The sequence below is a fragment of the Cucurbita pepo genome, chromosome 3 (assembly GCF_057944985.1).
Source record: "Cucurbita pepo subsp. pepo isolate OVF chromosome 3, ASM5794498v1, whole genome shotgun sequence".
Taxonomy (NCBI): Eukaryota; Viridiplantae; Streptophyta; class Magnoliopsida; order Cucurbitales; family Cucurbitaceae; genus Cucurbita; species Cucurbita pepo.
Genome location: NC_141800.1, coordinates 2,786,622 through 2,803,803, shown reverse-complemented (window position 1 = coordinate 2,803,803; position 17,182 = coordinate 2,786,622). Strand labels below are relative to the sequence as shown.

The window sequence follows — 17,182 nt, the reverse complement described above, 5'->3', positions numbered from 1 at the left end:
TCTTTTCAAACTCGATTCAAATAGTTACCTTTTTACTCAAAAAGAATAATTATAAATTATGCTTTAAATTTATTAAGATAAAGATCAATACACATACGCACAGGAGTTATAATTGATAGAAATAACAAAGGAAAGAATGAGAGGTCAATAAGAAAACGAAGAACAAAGATCGTTGTGGAATAAAATTGGAAGAAAAGAGATTTGATTATATATTTCCCCCAAAAATTTACAAATATAGTTTGGCAAATGGCTCATCAATCTCAATCAATCCTCCTCCTCAATGGTAACTAATGTTGGGAGCTGTCCTTGATCCACAAAATCAACCTTGTTCAACCTTAAACAGCACAGCACTTGCTCAGGCAATTCCTCTGGCTTCTGTGCCTGATCATTGTTCATACCACAAACAAATATATTCATTATGTCTATCGATTTTTCTTCATCAAAATCCCAAAACAAAGGAGATTCTTTTACCTGGATCGTTAAACCGAGATCGATTATTCCGTTCCTTAGACGGTCTCGGAATGAATCAAGCCCCTTTCTTGATATGTAGCTAAAGCGATGAATATCCAAATCGATCTCAAAGTAATTTGAACCCTTTACATCAAAGAAACGTTACGAACAATAAATTGAAAGTTTAGGTAGATATAAATCTTGAGAAACTCGAAAAGGGTTATGATGTTTTACCGTGAAGAAATTGTGCTGAGGGCGTGAGAGGACAGGCTTCTCATTGTATGCATTTACAAGCTTCTTTTCTGTGGAACTTAGTTGGAGATCCTCAGGGTTAACAAGTCCTGCCATGATCTTTAGCCTCTCTCTAAATGGAAAAACAGAATCTTTTGCAAATCCTCTGCTCCGTTCCATCTCGTCGTCGATAAATTTCTACGACACGAATGTGCAAATATCAGTCTCGTAATAACCGCTGGATGAATCTTTACGCTCAACAGTAGAAGAAACTACCTTGATATTCTCCTTATAATGATTGGAGATGCCCTCGTTGAAATTATCAGAAACTTTGAAATACAAAACAAGACTCATCCCTTCCCCATCACTATCACCAAGGAACATTGCAGCTGGATAAGTAGGCAGCTGCCACACAAAAAAGCCATTAAAAAAGCTTCCAAGATCTCGAGCTAGATAATGTGGAGGCTTGTTGGGAGAGAGTCCCACACCGGCTAATTAAAGGGTTGATCGTGGGTTTATAAGTAAGAACTACATCTCCATTAGTACGAGGTTTTTTGGGAAAACCAAAAGCATAGCCACATGAGCTTATGCTCAAGGTGGACAATATCATACCATTGTAGAGGTTTGTGATTTCTAACCGATATCAAAGAAGAATGAGTACCTGAATATTAACAATGAGCAACGGAGGCACATCCGTGGTGCTAGCTTCAATGCTTGGAAGCTCGAGGTGCTGTGCAATGTGGTTTATCTTTCTAGGACATATGAACAAGTCGACTCCGATCGGTACATATGGACTAAAGTTTGAAGCAGGGGACTTTATCCTATCTCTGTTAATCGAAGCAAATGGATCAAGTTCTTGTTTTTTGTAGAAAAACCAAGCAATGCAGCTAGAACATACTTGAAATAGTTAGGACCACGGAGCTTAAAAGTTGATGGTGGTATCTCACACCAACATCCAGGAGTTGGCTTATCTCCTTTGAACCGTGGAATGATATGCCCAGCTCGTGGACGGTATAAGTACTTCTTAGACTCACCTAAATTTGTGAGCACAAAACTTTTGTAAGGACCAAACCCATTGAAAATTTTGAAAAGTGCTGTCCAAATGGAGTGTATACGTACAGTGCTCGTTGGGTTCACCAACATCACACGACCGCCGCCTAAACGAAAGCCGAAAGACAGCAGACTGCATCTTCTGAGGTGGCTGCGAGTTCAGGATCTTCTCATTGAAGCTAGCAGCTGACACCAACTTTCTCAAGCTAGAGTTGTTGTCTTCATGGCTTGGTCCATCAACTTTGAGGCCTTTGAAGCTTCCACAGGAATGATCCAACAATGTCTTCTTTTTCCCACAGGCTTCAGCCTTGGCCAAGCAAGAAAGGCCACAGCCAGGAGCGCTCACGATGGCATAGGTGCTTGATTCTTCAAAGTTCTCCTTTCCTATGAACTTTGTTGGCTTTCCTCCTCCATCTATTTTCAAGTAACTCTCACAAAACTCTTCATATTTGCACTTGTTGTCCACAAAACATGCTGATCTTTCATACTGAACCACTTGGCCAGTTGTTGGCACTGTTGGAAACCCTTCTGCAGGAAGATTAGAGTCAGGGAAATGCACGTTTAAAGGGCAAAATATTGTTCCAATGAGACTCATAGTTAGCTTACCATTACCCCCAATTACGCTACTGAAGTCATCATCTGAATCAGACTGATCCACTAAGCTCATAGAATCATACCACAACTCCTCTTGGCAAATCCCTGTAAGCACACACACACATCAATAACTTCAGACAACACGACACGACACGAATTGAGACTCGAAATGAGTATAGCATTGTTCGAGATTTCAGTTCATGTTTTAGATCACCGCCACGCCATTTGAGTTCATGTTTTAGAATTAGAATAATTGAATGGATACCATTAGCATCAAACTGGCTGTGCTGCCATTGCAATTGGGTGAGGTGGAAAGTGGAGTTGGTAACTTCAGATCTCCGACAAGTGGTGGTGGCGCCATGTTCAAAATCCATATGAACAAATTCACTCACAGCATAATCAGTGACCACACCGCCTCCTGCATTGCTATGTCGTTTCTTCACTCCCTCAACCATGGAATTCCCCAATCTTCCCTTCGACTTTCTCGACTGTCGACGATGATGTCTCTTGGTTGTCGGCACTATTTTAGCGTGAGTTGATACACAGCTCCCCATATTTATTTATTTATTTATTTACTTTTCCTTTGATTCTATAACAACAACAAGCCCACTTTCAAAATTTCCAAAGCAAACGCCAAATTATTTAATTCAATAGGCCTGCAACCACCATAATATTCACAGATTCATGATTCAACTCCATCAAACAAACAATCTATCCAACAAAAACCTAACCGATGATAAATCGAAAAGAAAAAACACAAAAAAAATCGAAGAAAAATTACAAATGCAAAACATAACATACCCAACAAGGAAGAATAGAAGGCCTTGTTGTCCTATGAGCGGCGGCGATTAGACAGAGGAAGTCACATACACAGAGGAGGGCGAGTTGAGGCCGACAAGAAAAAAAAAAAGGTCGGATCCAAAGTGGAATGCCCGAACGCTGGAAGCTCCATTTGTAAGAAAATGGGAGGCAACAAATTAGTGTCCTCACAGAAAAAAACTGCGACGAAAATGGCGATCGCTTTCAACATCACAACGAACTTAAAAATAGAAATCTCATATGTTCTTGTTATTCTATGAACCTCATTAACTAATCTCCTTCATCTTAGGGGACTAATCATCATTTAAACACTAATCTGGGAATAAACTATTTGATAATTCATCACAATTTTATATAAAATAAATACTTTTATATTTTATTTTTATTTACTTAACGTCAATTTTAATAATTACTCCCAAATAAATAATTTTTAATTTAAACCAAAGAATTAGTTGTATAAGTTATATTTTAACCAATCAAATACTGCCACGTGGTAAACTTTATAGGATTATGATAAATTATTTATAAAATAATGAAAAATAATTCAAAAAAGATATAATATAAGATTTATCAAATAATATTACATTTGAATTAATGAATAATGCTATAAATAAATAAGGTAATTAATAAGGTAATTACAATTATTAATTATGCTATCTAATTTATTAATAATTTAGAAAACAAATAATTGGTTCCTTTAATAAATTTTTATTTGTAAAAATGAATTAAATGTATATTTAAATCAATAATTTATTGTTTTTTTAATAAGAGAAAAAAAAAAAAGCTCGTGCAAGGCACGTGAAGAAAAAACCAGCAATGACAAAGTTAGTGGGTCTTCGGCTCTGTCGCGCACGGTAAAATGTTGAACACAAAGTTAGTTGGGTCATCACAAAATTAAAGTCAAGTCAAGTACCCGTTTCTAATAATTATAAATTTATCCATCCGTCCCTACTCTTTATAATATTTCTCTATTTTATTTCTAATTATTTTAAATTTTCAACTTTACCCCAAATATATTATCAATTTTCAATCCAGTCCTTTTTACAATATATATATATATATATATATATATATATTATTAATACAATTAAAATTTTGGTTAATTAATGATTTTATTATAAAACTAAATTTTAAAATGATTTTGAATTTTGAATGATTAAAAATAAGGATAAAATATTCTTTCCAAAATTACTCCTAAATCAATTATAATTTTAAGATTTGAGAATTTATTTTACAATTTTAAACATAATTTTAAAAAAAATAAAAATTTAAAAATTTAAAGGTGAAAATGAGAATTAGTTAATAGATGAGGGACTGGAGGATAAATTAAAATTTAAAATTTTAAGGATGAATTGAGAATTAATAAATAGATGAGGGACTGGAGGATAAATTTTGGCATGGATAAAATGTGAATATAATGAAAAAGAAGGGACCGAAAGATAAAAAGGAAGAAGTGAAGAGACTTTTTGCGTAAGGTAAGGGATGAATATTTAATTAAATTAATAATAATTAGGTGTGAATTTTGGAAGTCCTCTAGATTCTGATATTCCTCGGCCAATCCAAATTCTTCCCTTATTTTATCTTTTATTTTTTATTTTTTATTTTTTAAAATTTTATTTATTTATTTATTTAGAGTTTCTCTCACCCAAGATTTGATTCAATCTCTGTGTTCTTATTATTAATTCTCTTTTTCTGTATCTCAGAATCCGCGCCTTGTTTCTATGTCGGTTATTTTTCTGTTTAGGTTTCGAAAATCGCATCACTTCTTCTTCTTCTTCTTCTTCGGCGTTTTTGCGTTTTGAATTTCAATCGTATGGGGAGTTGGAGAAAACAGAGTTGTGAAAATCGTCACCAAGAACTCAAGGCGACGAGAAATCCCTCCCTAGGTAAAATGCGTTTCGTTTAATCCTAATAATTTCATGTTGCAATTCTTCGATTTTGCTATTTTTTTTTTTTTGTTTTTGTTTCTGTTTCTCTGTTTCTTGCGATTAATGTCGGTTGCGATCTGTACGAGCTGCGGTTTTCGTTTCATTTAGTTACGTAAAGAAAGGAGTTCTTCGTGAATTTTCCACGTTTTGGGTGATCGATTCGAGATACATTTATATTTCGTATTTCGCTGAGTTTGATGCTTCTTGTTTTGTTTGATAATGGTAAATATGTTGATGATTCGTTTTTTTTTTTTTTTTTTTTTTTTTGAATACTTCCGTTCTTGATGGTTCTTTGATAATGAATGATCGTTCTGCGGAATATTGGCTGGTTTCTATATGTTGATGATTCGTTTTTTTTTTTCTTGAATACTTCCATTCTTGATGGTTCTTTGATATTGAATGATCGTTCTGCGGAATATTGGCTGCGTTTAGTGTTCCAATTTTTATTTCCAACAATAACTAATCTATTTTCTCTAAGTTTTTCTTTGGACCTGTTGTTGCTTTATAGCAAATTCTGATATCGGTTTACGTTTGTTAGGCATGTTTGTACTGTAAGCTACGCAGTAGATTCATCTTTGGCTGTATTGTATATCAATTTCGTCTTTCATCTTTGGAAGCGACCTTAGTTTTGTGTTTTTGCTTCTTTTGGGTATTTGATTTTGGAAGTATGCATTTCCCTTCCTTCTGGCGAATGAATTTGTTGTCTAATGGCTATTTGGGGGCTTGTATGTACTTGTTTGTTACAGGTAATCGGCACTCCAACGTGCCATCGTGGGAAAAGAAGTTTTGTTCTTCTGTTGGGTTGATTCCATGGAGGAAGCTGTTGGATGCAAAGAAGTGTATGTTCCTCTATGAAAACGTGGTTAAATGGAACGACACGGCATGCGAAGAAGCATTTCACAATGCAAAGAGTAGGTTCTGGGCAAAAATCAATGGCCTGCCTTGCAATATATCATTGCCTGATCCTGACGTTTTTATCGATGAGATCGATTGGAATTGCGACGTTGACCCTGATCTGATGTTAGACCTTGAAAACGAACAAATCTCCCCAGTTGTTGAGGAGGAAGGTGGAGTGACTGGGAAAGTTTGTCACATTTTTGGCTTGTATCAGTCATATAGCACCGGATGGGGCGACCTTGATATTCAGAAACCGGAAGCAGAGAATGGTAATTGTGATCAGAAGGTGGACGATGGACAAAACTCTTGGGAGGTGAATTATGCTTCCAAGAACAATGGAGCTTTGAGAGACGAGTATTTGAATAATTCAGTTGGTTGGAATGATTGGGGGACTAATCAGAATCAGAACCAGAACCAGAATCAGAATCAAAATCAAAATTACAATTACAAATACAATTTCAGTTACAATAACGATTACAATCACAATAAATCAGACAACAGGTTCACAAATCAGATATGGAGAACACGGGATGCAAACTGCAAGAACATGGGTGGAAATTGGTACCATTCTTCGACGTTCAAGGGTTCGAGATTTCATGGTGATGGGTATCAAAAGGAAAATGGGTGGAGAAACAGGAGGGGAGGAGGAAGGAAGAGAGTAAATTTTGCTGATGAACATAATAATAATGCTCCCAAAAGTTGGAACCGCTTGAATTCTAATCCTAGTGGACCAGTTAGCCAGCAATGGTCAGGCAATGGGATGCATGGAGTCCGGAGAAGCCAGTTTTGTGAATATTGAGTCTAGATATCATTCCTTATATTCTTTATTATCTACAGGTAGAGATTATATCATATATATATATATATATATATAGAATGGGTAAACTATGCGTCGTTTACTTTCTTTTGAGCACGGTTTGAGTTTTGCTATGCAACCTGCAAATATCAGTGAGTATAGAAGATAAAAATGTTCATTCCTCCCCCCACCCCCTATTCTTTTGTACAGTACATTCGAATCGATCGACCTATATCATCGTGGCACATTCTTTTTTATGTTGTTGGAAAGAACTTTCCCTGTAAATTATTATGTTGCCATGTTTGTTTTTGCAGTTTCATGGCTTGTTCAGCTGGAAGTGTTGAACAGCTGAGAGTGGTTTTGTGTGCTGTGTCATGTGGTTCATCAAATTTGGCCCCTATTATTGTTGGGTTTTAGATTGTGTTGAGAATAATGAATGATGGATGAGTTTAGAAACCAATCATTTAGGCGCATATTGCCTCTTTTAAGGCATATGCGGTTTTCCTGTTCTGTATATGCATGAAGGAAAAGCCTTCAATCAATCTCAATAAACTTCCCAAGTTTTTGACTATCCGTACAAAGTCTACTTGTTAAATTATTGGTTTAGTATATAGTTTTTATTTGGTTCCTAAACAATTGTCCGAATTTTTTTATTTTGTGCCAAATGAATCTATTAATATCATTAACTATAGATTATATTAAAGTTATATTAGACACAAAATTGAGAAATTCAATGACTTTAAGTAATAATACAAAGTCGAAAGGTTTAGTAGTCACTTTTTAAAATTTGAAGACCGAATAATCTTAGTTTGGAACACGATTACCGTATCTATCTTGAATCAAGTTCATGAAAACTCTTTCTTTCTTTGCTTTGTCGTTCTAATACTAAATCAATAAATTTAGATCATTGACATGAACAAACATATAAATCAAAAGGTCAGAGGTTCGAATCTCTTCTCCTCTTAGTATTTTTTAACCAAAAAAAAAAGTCTCAACGTTAATAAACACACCACTTTTGCCCCACTTTTGGCTACATTTTTTATTCTTATTAAAACACACAAAGAAAATGTTACACTTTGGCTTGGCGAGGTCACAAAGGATGAAATAAAATTACTCCAACTAAATTTTTTTTATCGAAATTGACCTACTCTCCCAAGAGAAAACATCTTTGTTCACCCTTATTAGGATTAAAATTATCTTTTTAATTTTGGATTATAAACATTAGAGGTGTACATTGAATTCTATAACTCAAACAAACCCAACACATATTATACGGGTTGGATTGAGTTGGGTTAATTTTTTTGAACCTGAATAGATTCGGTTCGGGTTTCGAGTTCATTGGACAAAACTTTGGATTGACCCAAATCGAACAAAATCCTATAATATACATCTCTCTATGCGTAAATTCGACTCTCAGTATATATACTTTTTTATTATTTTATTTAGTTTCTTTTATATTATTTTATTAAATTTCTATTTAAGAAAACAAATATCATTTTTTTTTAATAAAATCAATATTTTATAATAAATGAGCAAACAAATATTCATATATTTTATATTATTTCTAAACACATTATTTATAATAGGAATAAAATAACAATCAAATATCCATATATATCCATATATTTTATCTATTTTTAAATAGATTATTTATAATAGGAATAAAATAACAATCAAATATCCATATATTTTATAGTATTTTTAAATACATTATTTATAATAAGAATAAACTAACAAACAAACCTATCTTATTCTTTCTTTCTTTTTCATTCGAACTCAATCCTTATAGACCGAAGTATAATTTTTGTCCACATTCAACTACAGAAACATTAAGACAGAGAAGGGTTAGAGATAGTTATCTATCAACCCTTTGATGTGAAGCTTAAACTAGGAAGATACAAATACTAAAACAAAACTATGTTACTTTCAAACGTCTATGGTCTATGCCTAAAATTATAGAATTGACAATACACATCTCGAGAAGTGAATATAAACGATGCCTGCCTGGTTACACGACCCACTCGACGCCACTTTCATGAGTTTTCATCGTCCTCTTGTGTGTCATCCGATGTTAGAAGATGGCCAAGGGCAACTTTCGCCTTCTTCGGTTTTGACAAGGCTTCCTCCCCAACAGCCTCATCACTCTTCCTCTTTGACTGCTCGATCCCCTGGTTTTCTTCATCGCTTGGCCTCTTTGACTGCTCAACCCCTGAATCGTCTTCATTTCCAGTTTCGTTCGCCTTTGCGGTGGGTGCCCCATCTTCTAGCGATGCAGTTGGCTGCAGTTGAGTTGTCCCGGCTTTCCCTTTTTCTTTTAGCTCTTCTTTCTTAGATGATTTTTCATGCTCTTCCAAGAACAAGCGGAGTTCCTCGTTGCTTGCCAAATCAAGAGGGGTTTGTCCTGCCTTCGTTTTAGTACTCAAACTTGCACCTTTCTTTGACAAGTACTTAACAAGCTCCAAATGGGAACCTTGCACAGCATAGTGCAGTGGGGTCATACCCTTTCGAGTAGAAGCTTTTATCGATCCACCATGTGAGATCAAAGTACGAACAACTTCTAAATGTCCCTTCTGAGATGCAAAATGTATTGCGGCCATATCATCCATGGCAGCAGCACCAACATCGGCCTTGTTCTTGCATAGATAATTTATAACCTCTGCTTGTCCAGACCATGCTGCTAAATGCAGTCTATATTCCAAAGTTTGCTAAGAGTTAAGGAAACACAATCAAAGGGCTTGGATGCTAGAAGTAGTGTACTCGCAGAAACTAACAAGAATAAAGGGATAGCCAGCCCGGTCGAGCCAGATGAAAACATGACATTGGAAGAGCATCATATATTGTGACGAAGTTCAAAGCATAAGGTAAAGAAGACTTTCAAGAACATGAATGCAACCTTTACATTAGATGGTAAAAGGCGTTGGATAGGAGGACGGATCGAGCATCTATGTCAAGATAAAAATCAGCATTAATACACTAGGAACCCGTCTTGAATTAAAGTAAAGTACTCGTAAAACTATATTTAATTGTTCATGAAGCAACCCCATAACATCCCCACAAAATTGCAACAAACCACTCAATAACGAACTACAAGAGTGCTCAAACTCAACCATGAGAATGCCCGAACCAAGCAACAAAATCAAGCACGTAAAAAAAGCCCCCAACCTCAGCAATGAAATGCACAAACCTGGCTAAGAAGTATCCAACCATGATGTAGAACTAGTACCCACAAAAATAGTCTTGTACAGCCCTAAGAACACTTGTAGTAAGCTAAAAATCGTTTCAATAATATTTAAAAACTTAACTCATTGATAGCACTGGCAGGTAAATCATAAGCTCAGTGGCAGACTAGTTCAAAATCATTAAGCAGTAAAATAAAATTTTCCCATAAACGAAATTTTTTGGTCATGGATGATATGGCCATGAGGCCGATGTTAAATCACGTCTAGCGCGACTTGTCCAGACCATAGTGCTAAATCACTCATCAAGAACAAACTAAGAGTTATAACTCGTCTCATTGAGCCCAAAGGCAGACTTGAAAAAGAACTTTTGAAGGATACAAATTTTAAAATGAAAGATTACAACTTCAAACTCAATTCAATCAAATGACCCTTATAATGTAACAAAACTCAATTCAATCTCTAATCCTTCAGTAGTATTAGATTGATATCAGATTGTTCTAGTTATTTACCCTAAAATTTTATTATGCACAAAGAAAATCAGGAACATAGCCATATTACTTCCAAAAATCATTGAAGGATAAAACTCAAAAAAGAGTACAGGCAGGTGATATAATAGCTTTATATATCAAAATATTTTTTTAGAAATCAATTAACTTGAGTTTGTTCGGTTGATTCAACCTAGAAACAACCATTAAAAAGCTTCTTAAACAATCTAACCTAAGCAACTTCAATTTAATCGAACAAATTACAAGGATTTGACTAAGCTGAACGGAGGCATGATGATTCAACAAAATTCTATTAAACAAAAAAAAAAATCTGGAAATAACAATTAACAGGAGGAAACATAAGGATACGGAGTCCGAGAGTGCTTATCTCTGGAATTGACAGACGAAGCGTTAGATGCCAAAATTGAAATGACAGAACTCAGGTCGCCGTTCCTGGCGGCGGCGTGAAGTAGATCGTCACCACCGGTGGCGCCTCTCCTTCTTAGAGACCTTCCCATTTTACGGTCCCACCTTCCGATCCAAGCTTCTGAGAGTGGAAAAGAAAGAACTGAGAGCTCAGAAAGAAGATGACCCATTGGACCTTTCAGACCAAAAATTCATGGGCTTTTCGATATGGGCCTTTTAGTTAGTGGGCATTCTCTAATGGGCTTTCATAATCTCTGCTTCAGTTACGAAGCCCATTTTCATAAATTTTATTTCATCATAATTTTGTTGTTCCAGACCGGAATGAAACATTTTCTTATAAGAGTGTGAAAATTTCTCTCTAACTATGAGGTGACGGTGATGCGTAACGGGCCAAAACGAACATTATCTACTAGTGATGGGCTTGAGCTATTACAAATGGTATCAAAGCTAGACACACAGTGATGTGATGACAACAGAGATTTGTATATATTAATTACTATTTAGTTATGCTCACTTTAATTATTACCAAATCAAGATACAATTCCACGTAACAACCAGCTTTTTCGTTTCAATTAATAAGAAGGCCCGGAGTTATATCTTTAGTAAGAAGGATCTCAATTTAGTTGGTTAAATATTTGAAATACGAGCCACAATTTTAAATTTTAAATTTAGTTACGATCGGAACCACAGTTTGAAAGGGTTCGTTCAAATTGCTGGATGAAAGTCCCACATCGGCTAATTTAAGGAATAATCATGAGTTTATAATCAAGTAATACTCTCTCCATTCGAATGAGACTTTTTGGGGAAGCCCAAAGCAAAGTCACAAGAGCTTATGCTCAAAGTGGACAATAGCATACCATTGTGGAGAGTCGTGTTCGTCTAATATGGTATCAGAGTCATGCCCTAAACTTAGCCATTTCAATAGAAAACTCAACCTAGACACTATCATAGTAGTATGGAGAGTCGTATTCGTGTAACAAAAGGTAGCTTATATAAGTTTGTACTTTATTTATTAATTAGGGTTACTAAAAAGATGAGATTTGTTGGAGTGGAATTCCATATAAGAATGCCTTGAAAAGCACCAAAGATCTCTTGGGCTGAGTTTCGGGAGCCAAGTGACCAGCGCCTCTTATGCTTGCAAAGGATAGAAACTTGCCATACGCCTCACTCCACCCACCAACCTGGTTGTCCACCAGCCAAGCACTGTAACCCACGCTTGTGTTTACACCCAACGCCTTTGCCAATGAACTCACCAGTGTTCTACTTCCCGTGAATGGTATCACCGAATCTTGATCACCGCTGTTTTCAATATCAATACACATATTACATTTACTTTCCTTACTTCTCCTACAAATATATTAAAACGTAACTGATCAAAAAGGACAATATCTACAAATGGTATTAGAGTCAGACACCGAACAGTGTGTTAGTGAGGACGCTAGCTCCAACGAGGTGGATTATGAGATCTCACATTGGTTCGATAGGGGAACGAATTCTTCCTTATATAAGGGAGTGGAAACTTCTTTCTAGTAGACGCGTTTTAAAATCGTGAGGCTGACGGCGATACGTTTACGTCAGAATGGATAATATCTACTAGTAGTGGGCTTAGACTGTTACAAATGATATTGGAGCCAGACACCGTGTAGTGTGCCAGTAAGGACGTTTGGCCTAAGGGGTGGATTGTGAGATCCCACAGTTGGAAAAGGGAACGAAACATTTCTTATAAGGGTGTAGAAACCTCTCCCTAGTAGACGCTGGGCCTTAAGGAGGTGCATGGTATTATAAGCATTTTTTTATAAAGGTGTGAAATCTCTCTCTAGTAGACGAAGGCCTCAAGGGAGTGGATTGTAAAATCCCACATTGGTTAGAGTCTCGAGAGTAGATTCGGGCCTAAGGAGGTGAATTGTAAGATCCCACATTGGTTAGAGAAGGAAATGAATAATTCTTTATAAGCGTGTGAAAATCTCTCCCTAGTAGACACGGACCCTAAGGGGTAGATTGTGAAATTTCATATTAGTTAGAGATAGGGAAACGAATCATTCCTTATAAGAGTGTGAAAACCTCTCACACGTAGACGCGGGAGGCCTCACGGGGTTGGATTGTGGTATAAGCATAATTTCTTACAAGGGTGTGGAATCTCTCCCTAGTAGACGTGGGGGCGATCCCATATCAGTTGGAGAGGAAAACGAGCTTAAAATCAAGACTTGGATATTATATAAGAACGGGATTACCTATAAACCAAGACTCGGATTTTGGACTTCACAAGCGAGCTAACGACATCAATCATCGATATAAACGTGTCCTTCCGATCGTAATGCCAATCTCTGCACGTAATCAATCATTCAATATTCAAACAACATTCATCTTAACCTTCAAAGTTCACATTTACTTACGGATTGCGGTTGCACAGACTCCATTGAGCCACTCCAACGAGTTTGGCATGGAGCGCTTGCTGCACATCCTTCCTGTTCAAGTATTTGGCAGCATTTTGTTGCGAACAGATATCTCTCTCAACGCCATTTGCCTGAGGCTCTAATTGCGGCGTTGTGGATTTGGCAGTGTAGAGCAGCGACCAAAGTGGATGAAGGAGAGCTGCAGCCTGTGAATTGTTTGCGGTGAGGCAAACGTCGCCGATGATATTATACGGGTCGATGAAGCTGGATAACTGTTCGGAAACCTGGGAAATAACGAAGAAGCAATCTGGAGAAATGGTGCCTTGAAGGACTTCTTTATATAGCCGTGAATTGTTGCAAACTGAACTTAGAAGCTTATAAGCTGAGTCTGAAACCACGCCGTGTGACCACGTGTACTCGTCTCTTGCGTTGAAGTCGTTCCCGAAATCTAGGAGAGGGTTTCCTATCTGCATCCATAGCAACCGGTCAATAAGAATTGTTTGGAGGGAGTCCCACATTGGTTGATTTAGGGAATGATCGTGGGTTTATAAGTAAAGAATATATCTCTATTAGTCAAAGCCATAAGAACTTATATTCAAAGTAGACATGTTATATTAAAGTTATGTCCTTAACTTAGTCATGTCAATAGAATCCTCAAATGTCGTTGTGAGCTTCGAAGATGTTGTCAAAAGTGACTCAAATGTCGAACAAAGGGTGTACTTTGTTCGAGGACTTCAAAGAAGAGGTCGAGCCTCGATTAAGGAGAGGTTGTTCGATGGCTCCATGGGCCTAAGGGAAAGTTCTGTAGTGTACTTTGTTCGAGACAAATGGTGTATTTTGTTCGAGGACTTCAAAGAAGGGGTCGAGCCTCGATTAAGAGGAGGTTGTTTGATGGCTCTATGGGCTTAAGGAAAGGTTATGTAGTGTACTTTGTTCAAGGACTCTAGGGAAGGCGTCGAGCCTCGATTAAGGGGAGGTTGTTCGATGGCTCCATGCACCCAAGGGAAAGTTCTATAGTGTACTTTGTTCGAGGTGCGGATTGTTCAAGTCCCACGCCGGCTAATTTAGGTAAGAAATATATCTCTAAGCTTTCTAAAAAGTCCAAAGCAAAGTCATGATAGTTTATGTTCAAAGTGGACCATATCATACTATTGTAGAAGATAATGATTCTTAACCGAACAAAATGCCTAATTTAACAAATAGATCAAAGTAAAATTGCTACTCACAGCGATTCCCTTAAGTCTGATATTCACTTTGGAGCTAAGAATGAGCAGCGCCAGTTGTGGAACGTAGTGTCCTGTTATCAAAGGAGTCAACCATGGCACAAAGTTAGCTTCAACCCAATTATCGGCGGCGGCGGGGGCGGCGGCGGCGGCGGCGGAGAGGAAAAAAAAAGGGGAAAAAGGAGGAGAGAATTAAATACCTCCATAACTCTCCCCTGTGATGTAAAAATCTCTGTTTTTGAATTCTGGAAATTTGTCGAACCAGTGCTGAAGAAACAGGAGATTGTCTCGGGCTTAACACGAAATGAAACCACCCCCCAATTATCAGATTTCAAATAAATTCAATCTTTTCTGATTAAAAATTAAAAAAAAAAAATGATAAAATAGGGAGAGTAGAAACACCTGTAATTTCATCGTCTATTCTCGAATAGAAAGATTTATTAGCAGAGTACGAGAATCCGACTCCAGCGGGTGACTCCAAATATAACATGTTTGCTTCTGAACAAACAAACACACCATATAAGATTCTGGGTCGGTTGTAGAAAATAATAAAACTTTAACAAACCTGTTTTAAAATTATAAAACTAATAGTGATGTGTAACCAGCTAAAACTAACAATATCTGTTACCTGTGTACTTAGGCTCTCATACACCAAACTTTTATCAATTTTGTTTGTGTGATTACTTTAAAAATATTTAATAATTTTTTAAACTTTCAATAGAGGGTTGAATTTTTAATATTTTATAAAATTCACTCGTCTATTAAATATAAATTTTAGAATTAAAAAAATTAAAATTAAAATTATATATAATAGATCAACGTACTTTTTAAAATTTTTAAATATAATAGAAACATAAAAAACTGTATTAAAAATTTATAATAAACTTATTAGATATTTTTAAAATTTGTAAACCTATAATTAAAAACTTAAAACATCGTCAAATATTTTTGAAAGTTTAGGTACTAAATGTTTTTCGTATACTTTTGCTTTTGTTACTTCGGAAAAACAAATCGTAACCGAACTCATGTTTGTTCAATGGATTCAATCTGCTCATGGTAAACTTCATATGGGTTCGATATACTTCGACCCGGTACGGATTTTGTTTTTTTAAAAAACTTTATAGATTTTGAATAAGAAAAAATTAATATTTATTTATTTATTTATTATTTTTTTTTTTGTTGTCACCCAAAACAAAATTATTGGAGTGAGATAATATCTTCGTACCTGTGTTCCAACTATACTCATTTTCGACCAGAATTTCTCCATTAATTTTGAAGGGACCATGTTCTACAAAAGCTCCTCCTCCAAGAGACGAACACCCCGGACCTATCGTTAGAAGAAACGTCATATTATTTCTAATCAAACTAGCACAATACGACTATCTCATAACAACAATTGGATATCGATTCAAATCGAGACTTAAAAGTAAAGATTACCTCCATTGAGCCACAGAACGAGAGGCTTAGAAGCCGGTTGCGAGTGAGCTTCAACAAAGTAATAAAAGAGAGCCCTCCCTTGCTTCTCATCAATGGTGACATACCCACCAAACTGCTTGAAACTGGGGTTAGGGCTCGGTTGGGTTGGCAAGGTTCTGATTTCATCTTCTAAGGGGACACCCACCACCCTTGAACACAATGCCACATGAACTAGAACCATACCCACAAGCACTACACTGAGCCTCTCCTCCATTTTTCTCTATGCTAATCCATTCCTATCCCTCTCTCTTTATATATGCAAACAAAATACAAAAAGTGGGTCTTGGAGATATTTACTAGTGGAGTAGGCATTGGTCTTGGGAAGACAAAAAGCCAATCGACCAATCGAGCCTACTTTTGAATAGTCGTGACAGGGAATCCGTGATGTGTATGTAGTGAAGTCCACTCTCGTTGATTGGTATATGTTACTGTTCTATTTACATTTTATACTGTTCTATGTATATCTTTTCTGTGAGATCCCACATCGATTGAAGAGAGAAACGAGTGTCAGCTAGAACACGGGTGGCAAATATTGTCCTCTTTGGGCTTTCCCTCTCGAGTTTTCCCTCGAAACTTTAAAACGCGTCTGCTAGGAGAAGGTTTCCACACCCACCCTGATAAAGGGTGTTTTGTTCTACTCCCCAACCAATGTGGGATATCACAAAAGGGCTGATAAAGAGAGGAACGAGTGCAAGCGAGGATGTTGGGTTTTGAAAGAGGGTGAATTGTGAGATCCCACATCGGTTCGGGAGGAGAGCCTAATATCTCTCTAACAGACACGGGGAGAAAAACTAATATCTCCAGTGAACTTGGGCTATTACATTTTTCCACCAACTTTTTTTTTTTTTAACCTTTTGATCGATAATAGAATAGTTTGATAGAATGAATTACGTTCAAATGGGATTGGTGTATGTCTTATGCTAATAGTTCCTATTATAACAAACTTTCATCTTCACATGTATACAACGTGTTTACATGTGCTTGTATCTCGTACTATGAAACAAAACTTATTTTAAGATACTTATACGTGCTTACATAATCTTACGTACGTATTCGGGGACTCGGTCCTGTAATTTGGCACCGTTAACGTCGAGGAAGGTAGGAGACCGTTACGTACGTATTCGGGGACTCGGTCGGTAGGGTGTGTGTTGTTGATGGATATGAGGGCCCTCCACCAAGAAAAGAAGAGGGTAAAGCCAAAAAGGTTTAAAGGGCATGACTTTGAGCGTTAAAGT

General features: G+C 36.5%; 4 protein-coding genes across 5 annotated transcripts; 1 reads left to right on the top strand and 3 right to left on the bottom strand.

Moving 5' to 3' along the window:
• Positions 1–46: 46 nt before the first annotated feature.
• On the bottom strand, positions 47–3,386 carry LOC111790075 (uncharacterized). 2 transcript variants are annotated; one of them, XM_023670873.2, is made up of 10 exons: positions 3,127–3,386; positions 2,591–2,981; positions 2,344–2,430; positions 1,801–2,259; positions 1,580–1,715; positions 1,343–1,508; positions 958–1,086; positions 685–879; positions 472–594; positions 47–381 (listed from the first exon to the last, which is right to left on the bottom strand). In XM_023670873.2, exons 2-10 carry the CDS (start codon positions 2,877–2,879, stop codon positions 265–267), a joined length of 1,701 nt encoding a protein of 566 aa, XP_023526641.2. In that variant the 5' UTR covers positions 2,880–2,981; positions 3,127–3,386; the 3' UTR covers positions 47–264. The 2 variants fall into 2 exon arrangements, with proteins under 2 accessions (XP_023526641.2, XP_023526640.2); XM_023670872.2 differs by having other exon boundaries at positions 2,338–2,430; positions 3,127–3,383.
• A 1,341-nt stretch (positions 3,387–4,727) lies between these two features.
• Positions 4,728–7,336, top strand: LOC111790939 (FK506-binding-like protein). The gene is made up of 3 exons (XM_023672070.2): positions 4,728–5,030; positions 5,819–6,806; positions 7,080–7,336. The coding sequence occupies exons 1-2, from the start codon at positions 4,958–4,960 to the stop codon at positions 6,766–6,768; spliced, it is 1,023 nt and encodes a 340-aa protein (XP_023527838.2). The 5' UTR covers positions 4,728–4,957; the 3' UTR covers positions 6,769–6,806; positions 7,080–7,336.
• Positions 7,337–8,496: 1,160 nt separating this feature from the next.
• On the bottom strand, positions 8,497–10,997 carry LOC111790940 (Ankyrin repeat family protein). The gene is made up of 2 exons (XM_023672071.2): positions 10,799–10,997; positions 8,497–9,453 (listed from the first exon to the last, which is right to left on the bottom strand). Exons 1-2 carry the CDS (start codon positions 10,945–10,947, stop codon positions 8,799–8,801), a joined length of 804 nt encoding a protein of 267 aa, XP_023527839.2. The 5' UTR covers positions 10,948–10,997; the 3' UTR covers positions 8,497–8,798.
• A 743-nt stretch (positions 10,998–11,740) lies between these two features.
• Positions 11,741–16,187, bottom strand: LOC111789950 (serine carboxypeptidase-like 45). Its single transcript, XM_023670692.2, has 8 exons — positions 15,909–16,187; positions 15,697–15,798; positions 14,874–14,969; positions 14,672–14,764; positions 14,475–14,545; positions 13,249–13,715; positions 13,087–13,179; positions 11,741–12,154 (listed from the first exon to the last, which is right to left on the bottom strand). Exons 1-8 carry the CDS (start codon positions 16,159–16,161, stop codon positions 11,881–11,883), a joined length of 1,449 nt encoding a protein of 482 aa, XP_023526460.2. The 5' UTR covers positions 16,162–16,187; the 3' UTR covers positions 11,741–11,880.
• Between the last annotated feature and the right edge of the window lie 995 nt (positions 16,188–17,182).

Coding starts and splice junctions, on each gene's coding strand:
- LOC111790075 (XM_023670872.2), bottom strand. CDS start 2,879: ATGGGGAGCTGTGTATCAACTCACGCTAAAATAGTGCCGACAACCAAG. Junction 2,260..2,337: donor TAGCGTAATTGGGGGTAATG/GTAAGCTAACTA, acceptor ATCTTCCTGCAG/AAGGGTTTCCAACAGTGCCA. Junction 1,716..1,800: donor TGGTGAACCCAACGAGCACT/GTACGTATACAC, acceptor TCACAAATTTAG/GTGAGTCTAAGAAGTACTTA.
- LOC111790939 (XM_023672070.2), top strand. CDS start 4,958: ATGGGGAGTTGGAGAAAACAGAGTTGTGAAAATCGTCACCAAGAACTC. Junction 5,031..5,818: donor GACGAGAAATCCCTCCCTAG/GTAAAATGCGTT, acceptor TGTTTGTTACAG/GTAATCGGCACTCCAACGTG.
- LOC111789950 (XM_023670692.2), bottom strand. CDS start 16,161: ATGGAGGAGAGGCTCAGTGTAGTGCTTGTGGGTATGGTTCTAGTTCAT. Junction 15,799..15,908: donor CGTTCTGTGGCTCAATGGAG/GTAATCTTTACT, acceptor TTCTAACGATAG/GTCCGGGGTGTTCGTCTCTT. Junction 12,155..13,086: donor ATCCGAGTCTTGGTTTATAG/GTAATCCCGTTC, acceptor TATTGAAAACAG/CGGTGATCAAGATTCGGTGA.
- LOC111790940 (XM_023672071.2), bottom strand. CDS start 10,947: ATGGGAAGGTCTCTAAGAAGGAGAGGCGCCACCGGTGGTGACGATCTA. Junction 9,454..10,798: donor GATAAGCACTCTCGGACTCC/GTATCCTTATGT, acceptor TTTGGAATATAG/ACTGCATTTAGCAGCATGGT.